This window comes from Telopea speciosissima, chromosome 6 (genome assembly GCF_018873765.1).
Source record: "Telopea speciosissima isolate NSW1024214 ecotype Mountain lineage chromosome 6, Tspe_v1, whole genome shotgun sequence".
Lineage (NCBI taxonomy): Eukaryota > Viridiplantae > Streptophyta > Magnoliopsida > Proteales > Proteaceae > Telopea > Telopea speciosissima.
The window spans coordinates 39,285,351-39,305,753 of record NC_057921.1 but is presented as its reverse complement, the minus strand read 5'-3'; the positions used below and the strand labels follow the sequence as shown (position 1 = coordinate 39,305,753).

Sequence of the window (20,403 nt, the reverse complement as noted above, 5' to 3'; positions counted from 1 at the left end):
TTTAGACGTGTGAGTTATATATATATACACTAGTAAGAATGCACGTGCAAATGCACGTGTGACCATACGTGGATTCTAAGTAGAGATATTAGAGAGTGAAACTAACGAAATCAGAATTTACTCAATAATATATGCACTTGTATAATTACGTTGTAAACAGTGATAGAGAGATAGGGAGATAGATAGAGGTATATATAGCTAGATATAGTTTTAGATATATTTTTTCTCCCATTTTTTTTCAATTTTGAAACCATGAATTTTGATTAAAAACAAACATAAAAACAAATATTTTTAAATTTAAATAATAATAAATATTATTAATTAAAAATAATTATTAATATTAAGGGTACCCAAGATTAAGAAATTATAAAAAAGAATGACCTATAGATTAAGAATAGAAAATTGAAATTTTAGATAAGAATGAAGGATAAAAGTGGTAATTGAAAGATTTGCTTTTAATAATAATAAATATTATTAATATTAATATTTATTAAAAACAATAATTAATATTAAGGGAACCTAAGATTATGAAATTATAAGAAAGAATGATATAAAGATTAAGATTTGAAGAATGGAATTTTAGATAAGAATGAAGGGTAGAATAGGTAACTGAAAGATTTGCCACAACGTGCTTTTATATAATAGTATGATAGTATGATATATATATATATATATATATATATATATATATAGAGAGAGAGAGAGAGAGAGAGAGAGAGAGAGAGAGAGAGAGAGAGAGAATGCCTGGGCCTCTAGAGCCTGCATGGGCACGCGCTAGCATTGATCTGGGTGGGATTTCCACCTTTTCATGGGTGTAGGATTGTACTTTCCATGGGCACATGGCAATTTTGTGCCTAGGCACAAGAGCCATGCTGGCCAGGCGACCAGATAGCATTCTTTTGTGTAAAGACAAAGTGAAGTTCACTTATTTCATACTGAATAAAAAACTGATGATATGTATTGAAATCGTATTTCACATCAGACTGTCAAGACCACACGACTAATGATAGTTCAAATAAGAAACTGTGTTTCATTTCGAATTAGAAAAACATTTTTTATATTGAATAAAAACCATATCGAATCAATACAGTATCGGTATTGAAAATAAAGTTTGTATTCGATAGGGTACGGTTTTGATATTTAATTTTTGTCTTTTGTACTATACTGAAACCTTACCGAATTCTTGATACCATACCAATTGACTTCTCTTCTTCTCTTCATCTGCCGCTTATGGAAGTAGAACAGGGGTCGTCTTTGTTCAGTTGTCAAGTGAAGCAGAGGCTCTCCTCAAATGGAAAGCCAGCCTCCAAAGCTACTCTGTTGCTGCTCTCGATTCTTGGAAGTTTACTACAGCATCACCATCTCTCAACACCACCATTACTAATACGAATTCATCATCATGCACGTGGTTTGGCATAACTTGCAACAAAGTTGGAAGCATGGTTGAGATTAACCTTCCCGAAACAGAGCTGCAAGGTACGCTTGACAACTTCACCTTCTCTTCCTTTCCTTATCTCCTCCGTCTCAATCTCTACTTTAATCAACTCACAGGAACCATACTTGAGCATGTTGGTATTCTCTCCAAACTCACCCACCTCGATCTCTCCAATAATAATCTTTCCAGTGTTCTGCCTCCCACTTTTAGTAATTTAAGTAGCTTGCAATTCTTAGTCCTCTACAAAAATGAAATCAGTGGCACGATACCATTAGAGATAGGACATATGAAAAATCTGGTTAAACTGTCAATAGGATGGAATTAATTGACTTGTATGATTCCCCTTGTCCTGGCTAATTTAAGCAACATTCACTTTCTATACCTGCATACCAATGAACTCGGTGGTCCAATACCATCAGAACTAGGAAATCTAGATAATTTGATTGACTTGCAGCTAGTTGGAAACAAACTTACCAGTCCAATTCCTCATTCTTTGACTAATTTGAGTAAACTAGAGAATCTGTATTTGTATGAGAAACAATTATCTAGTCTAGTGCCTTCAAAAATAGGAAATATGAAAAATCTACTTGGCTTGGCGCTACATCAAAACAAACTCAATGGTTCAATCCCTCATTCGTTGGCTAATTTAAGTAGACTAGAGAAGCTCTATTTGTATGAGAATAAATTATCAGGTCCGGTGCCTTTAGAAACTGGAGATATGGAAAATCTGGTTGAATTGTCGCTATTTCAAAACAAACTCAGCGGTCCAATTCCTCACTCTCTGGCTAATTTGAGTAGACTAGAGATTCTCTATTTGTATGAGATTCAATTATCTGGTCCACTGCCTTCAGAAATTGGAGATATGGAAAACCTGGTTGACTTGGCACTATTTCAAAACAAACTCAGCGGTCCGATCCCTCATTCGCTGGCTAATTTAAGTAGACTAGAGTGGCTCACACTGTTTGACAATCAATTATCTGGTCCCATACCTCAAGACTTAGGTAGCCAAGCATCCAATGTAATGATCGATTTATCTAACAACCTCTTATCTGGAAGCTTACCACAACAAATATGCCAAGGACGATCACTTAAACACTTAGCGGTTGAGAACAATAGTCTCATTGGGCCGGACTTGAGAAATTGCACAAATTTGAGGAGAGTTCGACTTGAAAACAAACTATTTCTAGGAAATATAACTGACTTTGGTGTACATCCACATCTTTATTACATTGAGATGAGTCACAACCGACTATATGGAGAGCTATAGCCAAATTGGGGAGAATGTAAGAATTTGTTGGTGCTAAAGATTTCTGGAAACAATATCAATGGGAAGATACCATCTGTGGTTGGTCAACTAACTCAACTTGGTCAACTTGACCTTTCTTTCAACAAACTTGCTGGAGAAATACCAAAGGAATTCGGTAGCTTATCCACTTTGCTCAGCTTGTATTTAAATGACAACCAGATTTCAGGGCATATACTAGTTGAAATTGGCAAATTAATCAATTTGGAGCATCTAGACCTATCATCAAACAGGCTAACTAGATCAATCCCCACACAAATTGGTCAATTCTCCAAACTATTGTCATTAAATTTTAGTTATAATTCATTGACTAGAACCGTTCCATCTCAAATTGGTGATCTAGTATCCCTAAAGGCTCATTTGGACCTTAGTCATAATTCAATCAATGGATTGATACCACCACAACTTGCAAAGTTGATGATGTTGGAAATTTTGAATCTATCTCACAATATGATCATAAGCTCCATACCCCTTTCTCTTGAAGATATGGTTAGCTTAGTATCTCTTGATTTTTCCTATAATCAGTTGGAGGGTGTTGTTCCTAACAATAGGGTTTTCAGGCATGCTACTTCACCACAAGCATTTAGAGACAACAAAGGGTTATGTGGCGAACTTCAAGGTCTACTTCCCTGCAATCGATCTCGTACAAGTAAGGGATATAATAAAAATGGACACAAAGTCCTCATATCCATCATTGCTTCTTTGATAGGAACTGTGTTCCTTGCATTTGCAATTATTGTTGTCCTTTTCCTCTTGCGAAAAAAAGTGAAAAAAGGAAATGTAGAAGCAACAAGAAGAAACCAGGGAAATATATTTTCAATATGGAATTTCGATGGAAAGATTGCTTATGAGGATTTAATTCAAGCAACAGAGGATTTTGATGCCAAATATTGTGTTGGAGCTGGAACATATGGGAGTGTTTACAAAGCAGTCCTACCTACTGGTCATGTAGTAGCCTTGAAGAAGTTCCATCCATTGGAAGGTGAGGTGATAGTTGATGAAAGCTTTGGGAATGAGATGCGTGTATTAACATATATCAGGCATCGAAACATTGTCAAACTTTATGGGTTCTACTCTCATCCACGACGCATGTTTCTTGTTTACGAGTACATGGAAAAAGGAAGCTTAGTAAATATCTTGAGCAATCAAGCAGATGCTGTGGAGTTGGATTGGATGAAAAGAGTAAATGTCATCAAAAGTGTAGCCAATGCTTTGTTTTACCTTACATCATGATTGTATTCCACCAATAATTCATCGGGATATTCCAAGCAAAAATATATTGTTGGACTTGGAACTTGAGGCTTGTGTATTAGATTTTGGTATTGCAAGACTGTTAAAACCAGGCTCATCTAATTGGACGTCACTCAAAGGAACTCATGGATATATTGCTCCAGGTACTTAAATTCGTCACTTTTATGTTCTATTTTTATTATTGTACATTTAAGGTTCTTTATTGACATTTTCACTAAGCACCTTTCTTTCTTTTCTTGCAGAGCTTGCCTACACCATGGCTTTAACTGATAAGTGTGATGTATATAGTTTCGGCGTAATGGCATTGGAAACAATTATAGGAAGGCATCCAGGGGAGCTAATCTCATTTTTAACGTCAGTAGTTGGCCGAAAGATGCTAATACGGGACATGTTAGACCCACACCTCACCTTTCCATCAGATCATAAGGTTGTAAAGGATGTGGTTTCTGCTATGAGCATAGCAGTTGCATGTTTACGCAGTCACCCACAATCTCGCCCAACTATGCATCAAGTACCAGAAGAGCTATTTGTTCTCCGACCATCATTTGTGGAGCATTTCCATACAGTTAGCATAGGTGACCTAAATGATATTGTAGTACAATAATTGTGAATGATGATCCAATTCATTCGACCAACAGGGGACTAAGGAGATTCATTTGAGACTACACTCAAAATCAAAAAATAGTTCTCAAAGCCTTTTTTTAATTTGCTTGTTTTAATTCAATCTAGTTTCCAAAACTATATCATCCTTTTGGGATTTTTATAGGGATGGCATGACTAAAGTCTTCACTGTAGATCACAAAGCTTGTCTTTATTTCTTTGGAGGTGATTATTTTGTGAAAAAATTTGTAACTATGATTTCTCTATTTTAATAGTTACACTTAGCATTGGTGGTTATTTGATTATAATCTTACTAAATGAGAATGCTAACCACCTTGACCCCCCCCTCCCTCTCTTTATCTAGGGAGAGCATGATAAGGGGAACATTGTGGGATTGAAGCAGCATACTGGAGAGCAAATTGAACCTCAAATGGAGGGAATTTTTGTTAACTACTTTGTCAAGCACCAAATCATAAAGTCAAGGTATGGAGACACTCTGTATTTGAAACACAATCTTTAATTTTTTTATATTGTGTATTTTACTACAAAGATTTGGTGCTCTCTTCATGAATCCATAGCAATCCTAAATTGTCCACAGACTCAGTGTTGTAATCCATGCCAAACCTATATACTTTATTGGGTATCCTTCATTTGAATACAACAGTCCTGGATTTGCCACACACTCAATGTTGTCATCCATGCCGAACCCATATAATTTATTGGGAATGCCTCAATTGAAGACAGTCACTGAGGTTTTGGTATTGTAGTGAAGTTTTATGCAGATGTGTCCATGACTTTCACTTCTGAACACTTGCAGCAATGATGGTGGGATCGAATTCTGATCTCAATCGGAACCTGATTGTCCATGGGGACACTGGTGTAGTCCATATCAACACTATACTCGGAGAACACGGTTTCAAGAATCAGGATCAGATCAGTGAATCAGCTGATTCGTATCGGAATCAGCTGTGACTGAAATTCCCTGTTTTTGGATCAGAGAACCGATTCCACGTTTTAAAAATCTGTCTTTAGTGTGTTGGAAGGTGTAGGAATGGAAACAACAGGTTTAAGTGGGTGTTTGGCTCGCGGGTTGTTATTTGGGCCAGCACATGAGTTTTGTATATGTAGATCTTTTTACACAGTCCTTTACAATGTATTTCTGACAGAAATTGTCACTTCTGTTTCACAGGCTTGTCATCGCTTCCCAATTGTTGCTTGTTGATGACGTAACTCGTGCTGGTCGAAACATGCGGAAGCGAAACTAGTTCCTCCCCATTTTGGGTTTTGATCTGTTTCCTCTGTAGCGAGGGGTGCGCTACAGAATTGGTAGCGAGGCACTAGAGCTCATCACGTGAACGAGCTCCCATTTGAACGACACAGATAGAGCTGGAACAGTTAAGTGTGGTGCACATGCGCTGAACAGGAGGATTTCTTAATTTTAAAATCTGGATTTCCAACTTGATCCACACCGTTCAAATGGGAGCTCGTCCATGTGGCGAGCTCGGCAAACTCTGGTGTCGCGCTACAGAGGAGCCCCTTGCTGGGTCTACACTTGATTGCACTCTCCCTTTTCCATAAAGTTTAAGTCAGTCATGTTTGTACATTTATTAGTACTCCTTTTGATGTTGTGAAAACAAGAGTACAAACACAGGTGCATGTGTATTACATTTGTTTGGCATTGCCCCTTTGAGTGAGGCATTCTATATCCATTTTCTTTGATGAAACTTCACTTAGCTCTGTTAGACAAGTATCCCAACTTTAATAGTGTTATCCTTCAAAATCATCGAATAGTTAATTTATTCATTTTAGAGGTTTATATTTGAGGCCTGCATGGATGAATATTGTTGCATCTTTCAATTTAACTCATGGGTTTAATGAAATTCCTGGGACAGTTGCAGAAGTCACCAACTCCAACTAAGGTACCTCCACCCCTAGGACAATGAACCCTAACCCCAAGGTGCTGAATCTGGTGTTGAAAACAAGGTAAAAGGCAAGGATGAGGCTCCATCAGCTGTTCCTGAGCCAATAGAAATTGATAAATCTGAGGATACCCAAAATGCTGCTTAAGTTGAGAAAAGAGGCATTTGTTTTATGATTCATTTGTGCCAAAGATCGATTCATTTTTATTTTCATTTCAGTTTGAAAAAGAATCTCAATAGGGATGAGGTCTGGGGGTCAATATGGGATTCTTTACTTCTAAAAATTATAATGTTTGAATGTTTACCCTTTTTCTTTTGTGTTCTATTATTTGATTGCACACTTCTCCCCTTCCATAAAGTTTAAGTTAGTCATGTTTGTTCATTTTATTAGTACAACGATGAAATATTGAACAACAGATCATCAGTATTGAAGACGAGCTGAGTTTGATGATTAATAAAGATTGAACAACAAATCTGTAAAGGAGAAGGGTTCTGTAGGCTAGACTAGAACCTTCTAGACCTATGTACATTCAGTTATTGTACGAGCCTATATATACTGTAATATATTTGATTAATAAAATCACTGAAACACATTTCATATCAAAATCATTGGTAGTGAAACAAAGGAAGACAAGCAATCCTTGGCTGTCTTATTATAGAACACTTATATAATGTGCCAGTGAGAAGAATTGGAAGTTTCTTCCTATTTGGAGGTAGCTTGTCGTTTTTTTTTTTGGGTTATTTCCAAATGCCCCTTTGAAAATGGTCAAACTTATAGTTTTCCAGCTGAACTTTCACTAATTTCATGTGCACCCCTACTTTCCAAACTAAGTACTGATGTAGTCCCTCCTGTTAGTCCAAGACGTTATGTTTTAATGGATCCTAGTTATTAAAAATTTATGGACCATTTTGCCCCTTGATAGGGTAGAATGACCAAAATACCCTTTTTTGAAAAAAAAAAAAATAAATTCTCTGCAACTCATGTTCCCCAATTCGTTTAGGATTTGGGGAAGATGAGTTTTTGAATCTAATCCATCACGAAAAGAATGGCCATAGCAGACATCTCGGCAAACCACTACCAATATCTACACAATAAACTACACAGTGGCGAATGATAATGCCCTTTACCTTGGGGCCCATGGTTACTCTAACAGCATCAGCAAGTTCTTCAACACCTTTAAGCATCATTGCACGAGCTTAAAATCCAAATTTAATATCCTTGGCCGCATAGTTTTTGTTACAATTCAACTTGCTACCAATCTGACAAGTGACAACCCGAAACCAATTTAAGAAACGAAGATAAAAAATCCAAACAACTCCAATAAATTACCACCGATACGAATAAAAATTCAATCATAAAAAATCAATCCACTAAGCACTAAACGAATAAAAGATACAAAAATTCTAACCTGTTGGCTACTGTTCCTAGTGATCCTGTAGACCCAAAAAGCAGAAACGGGATAAGTTTAATGACGGGTGAACAAATGAACAGAACCCATAAACAAGAATGATAGGAAACGAACACTGACCTGGCTTTTGAAGCGAGGTTAGCTGCCACACGATACATGGTTCTGTCTCTGTTTCTCCCATCTTCCTCTTCTTCTTCTTTAAGAACCTGATTCTGCTGGGTTTTGGTTAAAGCAAACGATCTGGGAAAGAAGAATTTCCATTACACTACAACAACAGTCCAAAGTTTATTCTAAAAATCTTCCCAACCTGCAACCCATTTGAGAACACAGGGAAGAAGAAGAAAAGGAGGATTGGGAGAAATCGAAGAAGGAAGGAAAAAGGGGGTTGAAGGATATCTGATTACCTGCAACTCATCTTCCCCAATCGATTTGGAGAAGATGGGTTGCAGGTTGTTTTTTTTTTTTTGTTTTTTTTTTATTTTTAAAGTAAGGGCATTTTTGTCATTCCACTCTATTAAGGGCAGAATGGTCTAACCATGTACAAAAAATGTCAGACGTTAGAACATAACGTCTCTATCTAACGGGAGGGACTATAGTGGTATTAGTTTAGAAAGTAGGGGTGCACGTGAAATTAGTAAAAGTTCAAGGGGCAACTGTAAGTTTGGCCATTTTTAGGGGGGCATTTGGAAATAACCCCTTTTTTTTTTTTTTGGGAAAAGCTTGTTTGGTGTTATTGCTGGTTTGATCCCTTCATTTATCTTATGGGATTTATGGAAAGAAAGAAATAATAGAAGGCACGGTAAAAAAGCTTGGTTGGCAAGCCACATTGTGGGTTATTAGAAATTGGATTCATGAGGAACCCTTTTATTCCACGTTTGTGAAGACCCCATCCTTGAATGAATTCCTCATTCTCCAGTTCTTCACCCTTTCTCATCATCCTCCCGTTCAGAAGTTCCTAAACCTGTATTTTGGTGCCCCCCTTTCGACATGGTGAGACTGAATGTGGATGGTGCCTGCAAGGGGAATCCGGGGGTGGGTGGAGGTTGGGGTATTATTCGAGACAAAGAGGGTTGTGTCATTGCTGCCTTTGCAAATTTCTATGGGGAATGTACTAACACAGTGGTGGAGCTTAGGGCTTTGAGAGATGGTCTTAGGCTATGCGTAGACTTGAGCTTTATGGGCGTCTATGTTAATCTGATTTGGTGGCAACAATTCAAAGCATTTCTAAAAGGAGATGTGATTCTTGGAAGGGTTGGTACTGGATTCAGGAACGCTAAAATTAGTGGATTTATGTAGGCTATGATTTCCTTTACTTGTAGAGACGGAAACAGGGCGACTGACTGGCTGGCAAATTTTGTCTGTACCTCATTGACGTACACTGAGTTCTTTGGCAAGTCTAATCTTCCAATGGAGCTTCGACAGATCACCTGTGAGGCTACAATCGGTTTACCGGTGTTAAGAAAATAATTTATTTGTAAGGGATTGGGTGAGAGAGTCTTTTCAGGGTGGAGCGTTTTAATTTGTACGTCTCGGGTATGGGGTTAGGTGGACATGTCCCCCCACTCCTCTTTGTAATTATTAATCTTTGCAATCATTTTAATAAATCTTTAGGGGCTGGCTCGGGTGCCAGAGAATATTCAGGGTAAAATAAAAATGTTGTTTATCTTTCTTTTTTCTTCTTCTTCTGTTTTTTTTTTTTTTGGATCAGTAAACATAAACCAAAATGCTGAAGAGGCAAGGTTCCTTGTGAACCATCCTGCTCCTACTCTTCTGATTCCAAGTGCAAATAAGTATATCAATACAAAACCCCATCAGACACAGCAACTCTGCCTCTCAATCAACCACAGACGCATTTTGGGTCCGATTTCCAATCGATTGAACTAAGAATTGAAGATCCAAGTGTGGAAGGTGGGATATCGTTTACGGAAGCACCAAGGATGTAGATTCTGAGGCTGGTGACAGTGAAGGCGGAGTCTATGGCCCGAGAAGGGATGGGAGGAACAAGAGAGAGAGGGTTTGACTTTTTGTGATCGAGGGCGAACCATTTGAAGGAAGAACGGGGGATGTGGATGTTGATGAAAAGAAAGTGTCAGGTACAATTGAGGTGGTTGCTAGTGAAGAAGATATAATGCGGAGATTGAGTTGCAGGTCATCCGAGATTGAAAGTTACGTCGATTTTGGGGGTTTTTTTTTTATCCAAGGGTAAAACAGTAAGTTTATCTTCATCCAAGGGTGATTTGGGTATTGAAATAAAATTAACTTGTTTACATCATCACTTTACCCCAGACAACTAATGAATTTGACTATCTTGTAGTAAACACATTTTAGTAGGGGAAGTCCAAATAATCTTTAAACTTAGAGGGGGTGTCGTGATTATTAGGCAAAGTACAGGGTGATCCGTGTAATTTGTTCATTGTTAAACCATGACGAATAAGGTTTGGAAGGATATACTTTCAGTTCTCTTTGGTATAAAGTCGTTTTGATTTTTGTTTTTGATCAAGTTTCTTTCAAGTGATTTCTTTGAATTTCTCCAGTTTGAAAATTTGGATAATCTTTTATTTTCAGAATTGAAATCCTTATTTCAGAAGAAAGTTGAAGAGACTCTCATTAATAATCATCTAAATTATCTTAAACTAACAAATCCCAAGATATTTGTATTATGAAATCAGAGCTGAGGATAAATATCAATCACTCTTTCGTCCACCATAACAACTAAGTAAAGTCTGCACTTGACCTTGTTCTTTTCTTCTTCCACAGTCCCACATCTTTCCTTTGGTTGGATATTATTTATCGCTTTGTTGGAGGGTTTCATTACTTGGTTTAAACAATTATGGGAGGGGAGGTGAGTATCTGTTGGGACATTTGACAATACAATTTATCAAAATTAATCATGAGAAACATGCCGGGTCAAATTCATGCATCTCTCTCTCTCTCTCTCACTATATCTGTCTCAGAAACATACACATACATAAATACATTCTTGTTCACACATACATTTGCACGTGTGTGTTTAAGTGTGTGTGTGTGTAATGTTAAGCTGCATAGGGTAAAAACAACTTTCCCAAAAAAGTGATGATATGTGTTAAAACAGTATTTCACACAAGATTGTCAAAACCACAAAACTGATGATAGTTGGAATAACAAACCGTATTTTATATTGAATAAGAAATCGTTTTGTATATCGAATCCGTATAGTATTAGTATTGCAAATAAAGTTTGTGAAAGCCGGATCGAACTGAGAGGGGGGGGGGTGAATCAGTTCCCTTAAATTTTACGACGTCTTCTGCAAACCACACAGTTGCTTATAGTCTCACCTTGGTACCACCAGAATGTAACCAGGTCTACCAAGACTGTAAACCCACTTTACAAAACAGGGATTAGCCTCCAACAAATAAAAGTAGACACAAAGACACGATTTACATGGTTCACCTCACAGTATGTGAAGGTTACGTCCACGGAGTAATACCCCTCAGGGTTTTGTATATGCCCAATACTCAACGACAATACAATTAGCCGCCCCTACGGCCAGGATACCCCTTACCCTGTTTCAACCTCTCACCTCAGTGAGGGCAAGGACTTCAATCCCCAATATAAAATGGCCTCAGCCTTACAATCAATCAACCCAATAATCAGATTTCAATCACAAATCCAACCCTTAACAGATTACACAGAGACAGTGGTTTGTGAACACGTTTACCTTCTCAAAGGAAAACTCCCAACTCCAAACGAATGTTATGAGATCTTCAATGGGACAAATCAAGCACTCGAATTCATCGCTAACGACCAAACCGATGTTTTCTGACTATTTCCTTCATGCCTCTGCTCTCGAATCACGTCGGAATGGTAGAAGACGACTTCTCCTCGATTTCCTTCTTCACTAGGACTCCAGAGATGCGTTTTCGGTCATTTAACGAGAATATATATACAATTCCAAAAGATACCTTTCGGACCAATGAGAAAGAATCAAGAAAATGCAAGCCCAAAAATTTCCCATGCTGACCAGCTGAATATTGTCTTCACAACCACACTACTGCCAAACCTTGTTGCCAACAATGACAACACTGCCAAGAGCACCAACAAAGTTAGTCTTCTGTACGGTACAGTTTTGATATTTACTTTTTGTCTTATGTACCAAATCAAAACGGTACAGAATTCCCGCTAACATATTGATTGACACCCTTACTTCAATAGGATCTATCAAGTAACATTGATTCATCAATAAACCCTAGTATTTTAGATATATGAGGAAAATATTTTACCTTCATCGACTCGCCCCTCGTATTTTCACATATTTTTTATTTTATATCAATTCTCAAAGAATATGAGGTATATATATATGGTATATTTCTGTCTTGAGTTGAGCCTTTCTTTACTCGGGCAGATGACAGCCACCAATGAAGATTGACAGCTGAATTTATCTGCACTGATAAGTTGGTGGACGATATGAAACATAAATTGCTCAGACGATCATTTTACAACACAATTAGTTTATCGTCCGTGGTCCTCAGTCCTTGCATATTACTCTCATACCTAGTAGGATGGATGAAAGACCTAGTTAGTCTTCGTGAAGTCTTCCTGCTACAAAACAAAGGTGTAAAAGACAGGTTTTAAGCGGAGAAAACGAGAGAAGATCAAATAATTGAAGCAAAACAACAAAGTTCCGCCGTGAAGCATACGCTCCTAGCTAAATATTGCATAAAAATCCAATCAAAAATCTATACTTGCATTCCAATGGTTCAATATAACTTTAGAAATTGGAGATATGGGAAATCTTATTGACATAGAGCTAGCTCGAAACAAACTCAGCTGTCCAATCTCTCATTATCTATCTAATTTAAGTAAAGTAGAGATGCTCTATTTGTCTGAGAAACATGAAAAACATGGTTTGATAAATATTTTACCTTCATCCCACTCGATATTTTCACATATTTTTACATCAATTCTCAAATATTCCCTTAATTTTATTTCAGTCCTTTCCTTTGTCCACCAATGACGATTGACAGTTGAGCTTATATGCATTGATCAGGTGGACGTTATGAAACATAAAGTTTTGCTGCTACAAAACAAAGATCTAAAAGACACAGGTTTTAAGTGTTGGGTAATTGTATTACAATTCTTTACAAACAATTTGAAACAACACAAATTGTAATACAATAGCTTAAGCAGTAGAAACTAGGCTTGATCTTTGGCTGAAATGAGAAGATCAAAACTTGAATTTGATGTAGAGTCACACCCGTAACAACTTGAACAAACTTTAGGATGATCAGTCACACTTGTGGTGCTGCCTTTAAGGTAATTGATGCCTCCTACTACCAAGGATTGTTCTACACCACTATCCCAAGATAAAACAACCTCCAACTAGAAGATAAAGCAGTTCTTCTAGTCCCTTGAAGGAGCCAAGAGCTTCAGTACAGCAACCCTCTAACAGACTTAGAAGAAAAGAGAGAAAGAAAGATAAACCTTGTGTGATTGCAAAGTATGAGCATGGATGTATCTTAAGATATATCTTTTGCAATGCATTTGGTTGGGTTTATATAGACCCAAAATCAATCCTTGCACACCCTTGGAATTTTCAAGAATAACCACCCATTAGTGATAAATTTAATTGGAGAATGAGATTTATGTCAATAAATTAAAACACCCATGTGTTTAAAAGAAACTGCATGCAATGACAACTGATATATATATATATATATATAGGCCAAAGTTTACCATAAGGTAAAAATACAGATGTAAAGAAATTTTAAATTACAATGAAGCAAAATAAAACAAACTCCCACTGACCAATCGCATCCCATGATGCAACTAAGCCCATACTCATGACATGTCTCTCATAAACACAAGGGCAAAGACCTTTAGTTAGGGGATTTGCTACCATATCATATGTATCAATATGCTCCACTGCAATGTTACCTTTCTTTACTATCTCCTTTATGGTCAAATACTTGACCTCCACGTGTTTAGACCCTCTATGTCTTTTATTGTTGTTTATAACCAACACAACAGAGCTGTTATCACAGTATATTTGGATGGGTCTATCCACAAAATCTATAATGGTAAACTCTTTTATGAGATTCCTAAACCAAATAGCCTGAGTAGCAGCCCCATAGCATGCTACAAACTCTGCCTGCATAGTCGAAGTGGTCACCAATGTCTGTTTTTCACTCTTCTATGATACTAACTCTCCTACCATCAAGAAAATATAACCTGATGTGGATTTCCTGTCATCCTCATAGCCAGCAAAGTCGGAGTCTGTATACCCCACTAGCTTAAGTTCAAGAACATGTCTATAAGTCAGCATATAATTTCTTGTTCCCTTTAAGTACCTCAATACTTTCTTAGTAGCAACCCAGTGGCTATGACCAAGATCTGACTGATACCTGGTAAGAAGTCCCATGATAAAAGTAATATCCGGTCTGGTACAGACCTGAGCATACATGATACTACCAAGTGCGCTAGTATAAGGGACCTTCTTCATTTCATCCCTCTCAGCTTCATTTTTCAGGCATTGTGTTGAGTTCAGCTTGTCACCCTTGAGAACAGGAAAATTCCCAAGTTTGCAATCCAGCATACTGAACCTCTCTAGAACATGATCAACATAAGCCCTCTTAGAAAGACTTAACATACGGCCAGAACAATCCCTATGGATCTCAATGCCAAGGATAAAAGAAGCCACACCAAGATCTTTCATGTTAAATTCTCTAGATAATAGTTGTTTTGTATTATACAACATCCCTAGGTCACTGCTTGCAAGCAAGATGTCATCCATATAAAGAATGAGAAAATAGAATTTGCTCTCACTGACCTTGTGATATATACACTAATCCACTTTATTTTTCATAAAATCGAATGAAATCACGATACTGTCAAACATCAGATACCATTGCCTAGAAGTATGTTTGAGACCGTAGCTAGACTTCTTGAGTCTACACACAAGATGATCTGAACCATCCACTGCAAAACCCTCAAACTGAACTATATAGACTTCCTCATCAAGATTTCCCTTGAGAAAGGCGATTTTAATATCCATCTGATGCAACTCCATATCAAAATGAGCTACCAATGCCATGATCACTCTGAAAGAATCCTTTGAAGAGACTAGAGAAAATGTCTCATTATAGTCTACTTCCTCTCTCTGAGTGAATCCTTTGGCCATCAGTTTGATTTTAAATCTCTCAACTTTTTCATTGGAATCCCTTTTGGTTTTATACACCCATTTGTAACCAATGGCTTACAACCTTTAAGTAAATCAACAAACTCCCAAACATCATTATGTTTCATTGATTGCATTTCATCTCTCATCGCATTTAACCACAAATCTGACTAAGGACTAGAAACAGCACCTGAATAAGTAACTAGATCAACCACACAATAAATACCATAGTCATATTCTCCAAGATAGACCTCATAGATAGATGGTATAGCTGGTTTTCTCTCCCTGATGGATCTCCGTAATGGTGCTACCACTACCTCAACTTGAATCTGAGGAATCTCAGTTGGAACTGCATCAATGATAGGATCCTCAACCACATCCTGAATAAGAGGAATCTCATCAGGTTCTACATAAATGTCGGGGACCGTATCAATATCAAGCTCCTGAACTCCAGCAAGTGTAACCAATGGCGCAATATGCTACAGATCTATCTGAATAGGTAGAAGAACAGGTACTGATGTACCAATCATATGACTATCTTGAACAGTCTGAGAATAGTCATTCTTTTCGGCCATATCAAATTCTAGAAACTTCGCTATCTGTGACTCCGCAATCCTAGTGCCTCCGCAGGGATTATAAAATTTATATCCCTTTGAATGATCTGGGTAGCTGACAAAGTAGCAACAAGTGGTCTTGGGATCCAACTTGTTTAAAGTCGAATTATACAACTGCACCTCTATAGGGCACCCCCAAACTCTAAGATGGTTTAAACTAGATTTAAGGCCGGTCCACAACTCAAAAGAGGTAAGAGGGACGGTTTTAGTAGGTACACGGTTAAGGATATAAAGAGCAGTTTTCAAGGCTTCACCCCATAAGAACTTAGGTAAATTTATCCTACTAATCATACTCCTCACCGTGTCTATAGGGGTGCGGTTATGTCTTTCGGCAACCCCATTTTGTTTAGGACTTCCTGGTATAGTAAACTAACTAACTATTCCAAAGTCCTCTAGGTATTTGGCAAATGAGCCCTAAGTTGTCCAGCATTGCCATGTTTACCATAATACTCACCCCCACGATTAAATCTAACAAATTTTTTAACTTTCCCTAACTGTTTCTCAACTTTAGTCCTAAAAATCTTGAACTTGTCAAGAGATTTAGATTTTCTTTAATTAAGTACAGCTATCCATATCGAGAATAGTTGTCTGTAAAAGTGATGAAATAAAAATTTCTACACAATGTGGCTGAATAGGGACCACTAATGTCAATGTGAATGACCTCCAATAGGTCAAAACTATAGACTGTAGTTTTTTTCTTTATTTTGGTCATTTTTTCCTTACAACAGTTTACACAAGTTTATAGATCACTTTCGAAAGTAAGTAGGTTGCTAGACTTTATCAACCTTTCACAATATGAAAGACCGTTCTTTAGGTAAGGGTATTTTAAAAACAATGCTTTCAACATTAAAGGAGACGTAGATATCATTGGGAGACAAACACAATCTGTACAATCCATTGGACATAAGGCAGGAACCAGCTTTCCTCGAATTAAAAAACAAATTAACCATACTGCTCTTTATTTCAAAATGGTAACCACTAATGTCCAAAACTGAAACCGAAATTAAATTTTGCCAGAAGGACGGTACATAAAAAGTGTTCTTTAAAGTCAAATTAAAATTAGAATCTAATAATAAAATGACGTCTCCCATGAAATTTACGTCAGAGTGTCCATCATTTCCTACGACCAGCTTTGATTCATCCTTGTTTAGCCTCCTCCAATTTATGAACCCCTGTATGGTAAAAGCAACATGGTTAGTTGCATCGCTATCTAGCCACCAAGAACTGGATGGGGCTTCTGATAGATTGGATCCACAAAAAAAATTCAAAGAATCATTATCTGATGGTTGTTTGGGCTTGATTAACCAAGTTTTGTATTTGTCACAATCCAATATGTGACCCTTCTTCTTGCAAAAGAAACAACGATCACTCCTTTTATTCGAAGACTCAATATGATTTTTAAACTTTTTACTCTTACGGGTTTTGAAAGTAAACAGAGCAGCATATTTTTTGTTTTTCTTCAATTTCTCTTCCTCCGACACAACCCTAGAAATAAGATCATTAATATTTTAGACTCCATCTGGGGAAATGTAGTTGGCTTGAATGATGCCAAATTTAGAAGGATGGGTATTTAGGGCTTGATGGACAATTAGGTCAATAGGAAGAGGAATGTTCAAGGCTTTGAGTTTAGTTTGGTAATCAACCATCCTAATAATGTAATCCCTAACACCCCTAGAACCATCATATTTCATATTAAATAGCCCTTGTAGAAAATCTCAGCATTCGATGAAACTCTGTATATCTTAGAAATTGCATCTAACAATTCTCTGGCAGTATATTGGTCAGGCATACCACTTTTTAGGTGTTCCGATATTGGCTTCTTTATGGACAGTATACTGAGTCGATTACTCTTTTGCCATGCAGCATGCACAGATTTTTCGTCCTCAGTACTATCAGCAGTTAGATCCATTGGTTTATCCATAATAAGGGACGTGTACACATCTGCCATTTCCATAACAAACATAATGTCCTCTTTCAACTTCTTAAAGTTTGACCTAATAAGAATTTCAATAGTGACCATGTTGTTGTTGACAGAAAAGGTGACTGAAAATTTAAACAATGAACAGTATAATAATCAGCATAATGCAAATATAGCTTGAAACCTTATAAGCTAACAAGAATTTTACACACATCATTGTGAAAATACCTTTGGGCTGAATTCCCAATATGCAATTGTAAACAATCCCTACATGCCAGTGGCCATGGGAATACAACTCAACTTTCAAAATCCACCAGTTTTGGGTGCGCAGAATTCTAGTGTTAGCCTATTCACATGCATACTGTATATGTACCCCTTCAAGTACTAATACATGATCACCACCTTTGGGTGTATGACCACACATTAGAGTTGAAGGACATCCCACAATTGTAGGGATGGAGTAATAATCTTAGTTCATCTCACAATAGTAATCCATTTATGCAGCAATATTCTCAGTCCATTTGTAGAGGTCAAAATTTTCAATCGGTGGAACCCAACAGTCCATTTGTAAAGGTCCATCGATGTACACCATTGTAACAATAATCTCAGAATGGACAAATTTAAACTGTCATACTATCTTCGACTTGTGAAGGGAAGGCTGTTTCCAAGATCTATAAAGCTGTCATAGCCCAAGTACTGGCAAAGGACATGCTGAAAGAATCTATTCCCTTGTTGTAGAAAATACCATCAATAAGAGAGAACGAAGAAGAGGAAGATTTAGGGAAAAGGGTTTGGATCAAATCAAAACTGTTATGGCTCATTGTTAGTCCAACCGTCTTTAGTCATGTCTCCTCCTATTCCATAAATGTCATCACCCAAGCTTTCGCTGGCCATCTTGGTGAATCTCGAGCTCGCTTCCCTCTCCATTGCCAGTAATGTCATTGTTGGCTTCAATTACGGTCTCTTGGTACTTAATCTTCTCTACTCTGCTACACTTTTTAATATTTTAATTGAATGTACAAAACAAACTTTGTTCTGGGTTTTGTTTGTTTTTTTGTGGATTTATTAGTTAGGAATGGCTAGTGCATTGGAGACACTATGTGGTCAGGCATTTGGAGTCAAGAAATTCCATATGTTGGGAATCTATATGCAAAGATCTTTGTTCTACTTCTACCCATGTATGTATTTGCTACTCCTATTCTGAAATGGATGAGGCAACCGGAGGATGTGGCAGAGCAGTCAGGTATGGTGGCGCTCTGGCTCAAATTTAAAAATTTTTTTGGTACTTGAATCGGCCATGAAAGAGATTTATTAGGGTTTAAATCTGAAATCGATTAAGGGTTTTGGGTTATTTTGATTTGAAATTTGTTTAAGAAAAGAGATTTTTTTCTGAAATCGATTAGGGTTTGAATCTGAAATTGCGTTGTAGGAAGGAGGAGGAGGAAGAGGGTAAAAGGGTCACTTCACTACCCTTTAAGGGTAGTTTAGGCATTACAAAAAATTTAACCGATGAGATCATCACTAAACTAACGGACAAGACTTACTTGAAAGAAATGGTAACTACAGGGGGTGTTCAAGTAATTGTTTCAAACGTTGGGAAGAATAAGTAATTAGGCCATAGTACAGGGGGTGTCCAAGTAATTTTCTCTTTTATTTTCTAGTCCTTGGGATTTTTTTCCTATGTTTTTTGTAAAGATTACTAGGGTTTGCTATTTTGCTGATGGCAATGCCGAAGGTGAAATGGCATTCTCCTATGTGTTTCTTTTTTGTTGTTTTGCAATTATTCTTGTAACATCCATTCTTTTTTATTAATACACACATTGGTGATCTTTAGCTAAAAATAAGAAAGAAAAAACAATCAAAGTGGTGGATCAGAGGTGTTCAGTGGAGCTATTGAGCTCTGATACTATACCAAACTAGAAGATAATTTTCCACTGATTGCACACGGCATGAGCCATGATTATGTACATGATCAAGAGACCTTACAAAGATAGAACTATGCATGTACAAACAACATAAAATATAGATGTAAGAGAAAACTGAGAACTCTATCATATAGTAACATAGATAAACTAGGAAAGCTAAAACATACTACAACTACCAAAAAAAAGATTGGGGCTGAGAGCTCGACATTTGGAAGGCATGACATCAAATGATGCCAAGCTCTCAACAATAAAAAAAAAAATTGACTCAATCAAACCTCAGACCATTGGATGTCGCACCTGTTAGGTGTCGACCTCTCAAACCCAAACTGCACAACACTCGGGGATCAAGGAATCATAGAAAATTTTAATCTGAAAAAGACAGGTTTTAAGCGTACAAAATGGGAGAAGACCAAATAATTATTATTAAAGCAAAACTACAAAGTTTATTGTGAAGCATACGCACCTAAATATTACATAAAAATCTCCTAGAATGGATGACCTAGTTAGTCTCCACAAAAGTCTTGCAACTACAAAACAAAGGTGGAACAGAATTGTTTTAAGCGTAGAAAATGGGAGAAGACCAAATCATTGAGGCAAAACAACAAAGTCCACCCCCCCACCCCCAAGCATACGCACTTAAATTTACATAAAAATCCCATCGATCATTAGCAGCCAATATGACCCGAAAGTCATTTTACGCACAATGTCAAATCAGAATGAAAAAAAAACCCAAGTGGAGCCTTTTTACTGACTTTGTGAGAAGACTTAGAAGAAGACAAAACTAATAATAATAATAATAGAACTGACATATTTTTTTTTATTTTTGGGGTAAAAAGAAAACTAGACATGGTCACCCGTCTCTAAATTAGCAATGAA

At 37.1% G+C, this 20,403-nt stretch overlaps 1 protein-coding gene across 1 annotated transcript in view; it reads left to right on the top strand.

Moving 5' to 3' along the window:
• The first annotated feature begins 1,396 nt into the window (after positions 1-1,396).
• The window catches only part of LOC122666286 (probable leucine-rich repeat receptor-like protein kinase At1g35710), a 27,157-nt gene continuing 8,150 nt past the window's right edge, over positions 1,397-20,403 (top strand). The window contains exon 1 of the mRNA XM_043862470.1: positions 1,397-2,297. Within this exon, the coding sequence (XP_043718405.1) occupies positions 1,770-2,297 (528 nt within the window). The 5' untranslated portion in view covers positions 1,397-1,769. The remainder of the gene's footprint in view (positions 2,298-20,403) is intronic.